This window comes from Eulemur rufifrons, chromosome 2, assembly GCF_041146395.1.
Source record: "Eulemur rufifrons isolate Redbay chromosome 2, OSU_ERuf_1, whole genome shotgun sequence".
NCBI lineage: Eukaryota > Metazoa > Chordata > Mammalia > Primates > Lemuridae > Eulemur > Eulemur rufifrons.
In genome coordinates, this window is record NC_090984.1 from 97402351 (window position 1) to 97410206 (window position 7856).

A 7856-nucleotide genomic window follows, 5' to 3' on the forward strand; every position below is an offset into this window, starting at 1 on the left:
TGCAGAGCAGGTGAAAGTTTGGGCTGAAGATTCAGATTTGGGTGATGCTGACTTTTGAGCATCACGTCGATGCTCAGTAAGTTTTGGATTTTGGAGCATTTCGGATTTCAGATTTTCCTATTTGGGATGGTCAACCTGTACATGTTACTCAAGCATTCTGTTTCAGTTTCTTCATCTGTAAAGTGGGAATAATGATAGCGTCTACTAGCAGGGCTATTGTGCTGATTAGGTGGAACAGTGAGTGAAAGCATTTATCATAGTGCCTGAGACGTTGAGGAAACTCAATAGAGGTTCAGCGTTGCTATTCTTCTTCACAAGATTCTTGCTTCTCTCCATAGCACTTATCACACTGTATTGCAATTTGCTTTTCTGATTCCTCCTTGAAGCCATGGACTCTGTCTTCTCAATTCCTAACCGCTAGCACAGTACATGGCAGCAGTTCCTTAAGTCCTTGTCAAATGAATGAATGAGTGGATGAGGAGGTGCCCTTTGTGGTAATATCATGGTCTGACACACTTGGAATCTGTGCTCATTTTGCAGAGTGCAGGCAGATGGGCCAGTACTGGAAAGAGACCATGCAGTGTTACTGTCAGACCCCAGGCCCTCCAGGAGCACTCCCAGGCTGAGTGGGGATGGTCTGTATTGACCCTGCCCTCAGTCCCCTTCCTGTGCTGGTAGTTCTGGTCTGCACACTACACAGAAGCCAGGGGAAGGCTGAGTGTGGTGACTTGGGGCCCAAAGAGCCCAGGGAGCTCTCCTAGCCTTCCTCTGAAACCTTTCCAGGCGCTGAGTGTCTGCCAATCCCAGTGAACTGTAATGCAGTATTTTGGGACCACTGGTCAGCTGGATGTTCCTCCTTTACCCGGGCTCAGCTGGGGACAGGTTCTAGCTTAATTATCTTCACAGCTTTGCCCACAGGGGCCTCTGGAGTACTTTGGAGTGCAACTGTCATGCTTGTTGGCTCCACACACCCTCCCAACCCTCCCACCCCAAAGGTGGGACTAGGGAGACCAGAGCTTTGGGTCTACTCTTGACCCCTGAACAACTGCCTGGCTGAAAGTCTGGCAGGAGTGTTGTGTCTGTGCATGTATCTGTGCATCTGTGGCATGTCTCTGCATGTGTCTGTATATGCACATCAGTGTGTGTCTCTGTAAGCATGCCTGAGTGTGCACGTGTGCATATCTGTACATATGTGTGCACAAATTGTGCCTATGTCTGTGTACATGTCTCTGTGTGTCTCTGTATATGCACATCTGTGTGTCTCAGCACGCCTGAGTGTGCACCTGCGTGCATGTTTGTGTGTGCATGCATGGTCTGTGCATATGCACATGTGTGCATGTGTGTCCATGTCTTTAAGCATGCCTGTGTATACATGTGCATATCTGCACATATGTGTGCATGTGTCTGTGCATGTGTGTATATGTGCACATGTTGGAGAGGAGAGTCAAGTGTAGAGAAAGGAGGAAGAGGGCACGCAGGATTGACTGACAGGGTAGGGTGAGGGAGTCTATGTAGACTTAAGGCCCGCGGGGAAGTGGAGCAGGATCATTCTCTCTCCTTCTCCACACACACCGTGCATGCACTGCCCCAGGCCCGTGGTCCCGTAGAGCCAGAAGGCTTCTTAGGCCCTTAGTGCATTTTGCAGTTGAGGAGTCTAGACTGGCCTGGAGAGGAGCAGAGTTTGCTCAAGGTTACATGTGAGGCAACACCATTGCTGGCGCTGGGCTCAGCCTCAGGTTTCCTAGGCCAGACTGCCGTCCCTCCATGAGTGTTTGAAGGCATCACCTTGTGTGAGCAGGCCAGTCTTGCCTGAGGAAGCCAAGGGAGGTGGCGGAGCAGACCCAGCCTGGGGCGGTGTGAGCAGGGAGAGAGGCATCCTGAGGGGTTGGGGGAAGCCCACCATGTCCACGTAGGTGGCGTGTGCAGCAGGACAGACTGCTACCGAGAGGCCTGGAGTGGTGAGGGGAGGCACCGTCTAGGTGCAGGTGCGGCTGGAGGTGAGAGTGGAGCCCCTGATGTCAGACAGCCCCAGCTCTTAGTCCCAGCTCTGCCATCTTTGGCAAGTTACCTAAATTCCCTCAGCCTCAGTTTCCTCATTTGCAAAATGGGGATGATGGTGTGTACCTCATAGATTCGGTGTGAGGGTTTAACAAGATAACACATGTGAAGAACTTCGCACGGTCCCTGGTACGAATGCACAAAAGAGATTAGTAGCAGTGGGACGCACCCGGGGCTGGAGGCGTCACTGGCAGCCTGCTCTGTCCTTCTGCTCTGGGGGAGGCAGAAAAACCACCTGGGTGGATGGTGTGTGGTCGCCCCAGGGGACGGAGCCGACATCGGTCATCCGGTATCGTGTGGTGCCCTCTGGTGGGCTGAGAGGGGCTTGCGCACTCAGTGGGGGCAGAAGCGGGGTCAGGGGAGGATTTGGAGCTTTGGGATGAATATAGTTTCATCTCAAAGGGGACTGAGGGATTGAATTTTTGGAAATGTCACATGAACACAGATATTTTTACCAACCAGACTCCTCACTGGGGAGCTCAATTCTCTTCACAGCATGAAAAGACCAGACATTCTGAGAGCTGGGGCCTCTTTTATAATTGGCCTTTCACAATTTATAAAGCACCTTCATCGGGATTATTGTGACCATCTTCTGAGGCAGGCAGGGTGGGGACTGCTGCCTCCAGTTCTCAGAAATGCCAGCTCTTCGTTTAAATAGTCTGGGGATGCCACCTGCCCTGGGGTCAGGCTGTTTCTCTCCCCTGGGCTCCCTGGTGGTCTAGAGCGTGGTCCTGCAGGCAGAGAGCCGGGTCTGAATTCGCTTCACCTCATGAAAGCTGTGTAGGATGCTGGGGAGGTTATTTGACATCGCCAAGCCTCAGTCTCATCATCATAAAGTGGGGATAACTTTGTCACTGTCATATAAAGGTGCTCTGAGGAGTAAGTGACAACACTTAGGTAAAGGACTGGCACAGGAAGCCTCTACAAAAGAGAGCTGGTTGCTGCTGGCTGTACATGTCGCTCCAGTCTCAGCTTGGTGGCAGGACTACTGTAGGCCTCTCTCTAGATCCTTCTGTTCAGCACAGAGAGAAGCAGCTGCCGGAGGGAGCAGAGGAAAGGTGGGATTTGGAGCCAGCAGCCTGGTTCTGCTACTTCCCACCTGCCTGCCTTGAGCCTGTCACTCTCTGAGTCTGTGTCCTCGTCTGCAAGATCAGATATACCAGCATCCACCCTGTGTTCTGTCTTCTCAGGTCTTAAGGAATATTAGCATAACCAGGGGGACACTGAGCCTTGGGTCAGGTGACCGACGGGTGGGCTTGGCTTCTGCAGCACTGGATGCTCTGCAAAGCTCTTCTGCTCCTCCATGAGGCAGTGGGTCCTTAGGCGATTCAGTGACGGAGGCGGAGTGGAAGCAGCGCGGCTGTGGTCCCAACACCCAGCCTGCAGGCCGACCCACAGCTTTCGGTTGTGTGTGCAGCCACGTGGCCCTAAGGGGCCCAGGGGCCGGCCCAGCTCTCGTGCTTGCCCCCCACCTCCCTGCTCCTCCATGGGGAGATCTGGGCCCTGCAGGAGCTGGCACGGCCAGTCTCAGAACTGCTCGGCACCCTGTGGGCAGGAGTGGACCTTGTGTAAGTCACTCATCTGCCCCGAGCCTCTGTGCCCAGATGTGTCAAGTGAAGATGCTGGACTCAGTGGAGGCTAAGATTCCTTCTGCCTCTGGCATTCTGTAACTTGGAAAACCAAGACCCAAGAAGGTCCTGCAAGTGTCCATCAGCACAAAAGCCCTTCTTAGCAAACAGCTAAGGGGACTTCAAAGAGGTACCCAGCAGGGGCTTGACCTTATGAGAAAGGGACGCTGTTGAAAGGTGTTGGCCAGTAAAGGGCTCGCTTGGGTAGGACACGGCCACAGACACCCACAGAACAGGAAGCATGACCATACAACTTCTGGCTCTTTCCCAAGTCCACTCTTCGTTCTGGGGGTCCGAGGGGACAGGAACCCAGATATGGGAGAAGCTCTGCCAATTCTCTGGGTCAAGGCCACCTGAGCGTCACATATTCCTGTTAGTTGCAGGCAGTAGCCTTGGCAGCTTCCCCCAGGGAGATCGAGTAGGTATAAACCCACTCAGTACATTGCCTTGTGTCTGAGCTCCCCTGTTTCCTCTGCGGCCTCCCAGTGAAGCTTTGTGGTGTCACAGGGGTGAAGGGATTGGCTGGGTGACTCCGGCTCCCATTTCTAAGGTTTTTGATGAGGATACAAGAGAAAGACTGGGTTAGTGCTAAGAAGATTCTGCCGTCCCCACCAGCAAACAAATGTCTGCTGTCTCTGCCCCAGACCCAGGTTAAAGGCTGGCCTCCGAGAGTAGTGCGATTTGTGCAGGACGCACACCCCCAACCTGTGCTCAGGAGCGAAGCCTAGTCCTCTGGGATGCCACGCTTATTTCACTTGCTGTGTGGTGCCTCGTGGCAGCAAAGGACTGGCTGGTAAAGTGTGCTTATCTGCAAGTCTAGGCCACCTGCGCCCCACATCTGACAGTAGGTGGAAAGGCTGCTCTTGTGGGGAGATCGATACATATAGTTGGATTTCTCATGGACCCAACTCTAACTTCTTGCTTTTTCACTCTCCTCCCCGCTCTCAATAGGGCGCCTCATCTAAGGAGCAGAAAATCCCAGGGCAGGTGGAGAGTCCAGGGGAGCAGGACGGACCGTCAGACACCTAGCCTTCAGCGTCGCCCACGGCCCAGCCACGTCCCGTGTAACATAAGCGGTGCCCACCATGTTTGCACTTTTAATGACTCTTACTTGCGTGTTTTGTTTTTGGTTTCATTTTTAAACACCAGTATCTAATACCACAGTGGGAAAAGGAAAGGGAAGAAAGACTGGTTATTCTTTCTCTTATTGTAAGTTTTTGATCTGCTACTGACAACGTTTAGGTTTTTGGGGGGGAGGGGTGGGAGGGTGTCGTTGGGGCTGAGAAGAAAGAGATTTATATACTGTATATAAATATATTTGTAAATTGTATAGTTCTTTTGTACAGGCATTGGCATTGCTGTCTGTTTATTCCTCCCCTCTCCTTGCTGTGGGCTGTGGGCACTCTGGACACAGGGTCCAGCTTTCTAGAACCCAGGGCTCCATCCCCAGCCTACGTGGATTCTGTTTGGAGACTGACACCCGTGTGTATATAGAGGGGAGCCCTGCGGTTATATTGCGGACTCCATCAATTCTTTTTTGGTGGGAGGAGTATGCCACCTCATGCCATTTGTTGTCAACGTTGACAAGTCACATGGCCTTGTCCAAGGAGACTGGGTTGGGAGAGGGGAGGAGTCCAGGTCTGTGAGTAGCCAGTGCAGGTACCAGCCTGGCTTGGCTCTAGTGTTCCTGCTGTCCTGACCCCTGGGGGCCCCGGGCCTCTGGGTGCACCAGTATCTTAGTGACCTTCTGGACAGATTATCCACAAAGAGTCTGCTTAGATCGGTTTAAACATTTCCATCCATGTTTAGCATCTACTCTGTATAAAGCATGGCGGGGGGTGGAGGCAAAGAAGAAAAAGACACACAGCAGGGCTTTTGTTGTTGTTGTTGTTAAGTAGATGTTTCATATCTAAGCAGTGGAGGGAAGAGGACAGACAGCCTGCACTGGGGGTGCAGTGCCAACAGGACAGCTTGGAGGTTCCGGAGACATGGCTGTCTCAGTGCGGGGCAGACGGTTTGACCTCGCCTCTCCTGCATGGCCCACTGTTGTCCTCAGTGGGCATCATGGGCCTGAGGGCAGGATGGGTGGGTCACCTTGTTGGTAACACTACAGTTGTTTGTTCTTTTTTTATTATCCAATGCTGAGGTTCTTTCTGTTCCCTTAAGTTTTCTTTTGGGCTTCCAGCCTTTGGGCCAATTCTAGAAGTAACACTGATCTTGGGTCTCCTACTGCTGCCTCCCCTAGAAGGGCAGGGGTACTACGCCAGCTGTGGGGACACCCAGGCCCAGCTTTCCACTGGCGTTTTGCCAGGATTCCAGTGCGGGCTGGTCAGCCTTTGGGTCAGATGCGCAGCTTCCTTTGCCCAGGTGATGTGTCCACTCGGGCGGCCTTCAGACAGGGTAGCGGTGACCCTTAGCGCCTCTTGCCATGAGCAGCCATGGTGGCAGCAAAGGAGGTCAGGTAGCCCTGCACGGGTGCTCTCTTCTGATCGCCCTTGGAAACCTGGCCTCATCTTGTTTCCTATCCCATTATGCCCGCACGTGTGTCCACCTTGGCAGGCTGGGTGTCCCATTCTGGGGCTGGAAGGCACTGGCAGGGTAAGCACTGCCCCATGGGAGAAGCACGGCCTGGCAGGGCATGATCTGATGGGCTGCTGGGCCAGGAGAAAGTCCCAGAGGTTGTCTCAGAGATGACTGGCGGCCCCATCCCACGTGGTAAGGTGGAAAGGAAGCCCTCTCCTGTTACCCCCTGACCAGAAAACGCAGCGTGGATGGACCTTGCGGGAGACGCCAGCCCCATTTCTGGCCTGGAGGAGGCATGAGCGCGTGGAGAAGGCGCCTGCTTGTAGAAATCCAGAATCTTCCGTAGGCATCTTGTCTCTCACATGTGTGTGGGCTGTGTGGTGTGGTTTTCTTTTGTGAGGGAGGGAGGGAAACTATTTGTAGCTTGTTTTATAAAAAATAAAAATGGGTAAACCTTGGCAGCTGTTGCCTATTTCTTTGGGTGGCTTCCTCTGCTGAAGTCTTCATTTCCTAGAAGGTTTAGTCCTTTTCCCTCTGCAGGGAATGATGTAGCTGGCAGGGCACCCAGCAGTGGCCACCAGGTGGTACCCACTGTGCACTCTGTGATTCCTCCTCCTACCTCCACCCACACACCTGCCCCATGGGGTGCCCCTCGCCCATTCCCTCCCTCTCAAACCATCGCTGGAATGTAGAGAATGTTGCTGGCAGAGCTTTGGGGACAGGGCTGGGGGAAACCCATTCCATGGCTGCAGGCTGGAGTGGGTGCATTGGCCCTAATGCAGATCACAAGACTCCCGGCTAGGATGCAGCTGTAGGTGGGGAGCAGACCCCCAGCAGGCTTCATGCAATTCGTGCCCTGGTTTTGTCGAGTACATATTTTGGCTGGCTGAGGCTGCTGGTCTGGTTTGCAGAGCTGGAGGACTTTGGGACTGGAATTGGCAGCAGGGGTGGGGGCTCTAGATTTTCTCCAGTGTGCCTGGCCTCTTTCCCTTTTGCCCACTCTCTGCACACAGCTGTTTCTGGAAATGACCTCCTCGATCACCCATTTGAGAACCTCCAGATTCCTTTTGCCACACTCTCTGTCCCTTTGTCCTTTGCAGGTGAATAGAAGATAATTCGCCTTGCAAAACTCGCTTCCTACCTTTTCTTTAGCTAAGCTTTGCTGGGAAAAGGTCTAAGCCCTTGAATGTGGCCACACGGGCCCCTTTCTCATGGCTTCAGAGGAGAGGACAGCCCGTTCACGGCACACTTGCCAAGTGCCAGACACTGTGCTTGCTGCATCTACGGGCCCTGTCGTCTGCAGTACTCACCACGACCCAGTGACACAGGCATCTTTTCCCCCACTTCCTGAGTGTGGACTCAGACTCAAGAGTTCAGTGACTTGCTGGGGGGCCACCCAGGTGGGAAGGACAGAGCAGGAGTCACCCACAGCTCTGCCCACTCCCAGCTGCCTTCCTTGAGGGGCTAGAACAGCAACTTTCTCTCTCCTGTCCAGCTTGGACGCGGGGGCTTTGCACTGAGCTGTGAGTATATTTTTCCTTAGGGCAGTTAAGGGTTTTTTTAAAAGCCACTACCTTCGCCGAGGCTTGTCACAGGCTTCAGGGATTGGGGGAAGAGAAATAAGGAAGGCATTTGCCCCTGCAGGAC

The 7856-nt window shown here is 53.3% G+C and overlaps 1 protein-coding gene across 3 annotated transcripts in view; it reads left to right on the forward strand.

The window, feature by feature from the left end:
* SMOC1 (SPARC related modular calcium binding 1) overlaps nucleotides 1-6667 on the forward strand; it is a 142956-nt gene extending 136289 nt beyond the window's left edge. Inside the window, exon 12 of one of the 3 annotated variants that reach the window (XM_069488398.1) lies at nucleotides 4638-6667. In XM_069488398.1, coding sequence (XP_069344499.1) covers nucleotides 4638-4651 — 14 coding nt within the window. In that variant the 3' untranslated portion in view covers nucleotides 4652-6667. Of the gene's footprint in view, nucleotides 1-4069; nucleotides 4594-4637 lie in introns of those variants that run through there. The other 2 variants (XM_069488383.1, XM_069488389.1) reach the window with 2 other exon arrangements.
* The last annotated feature ends 1189 nt before the right edge of the window (nucleotides 6668-7856 follow it).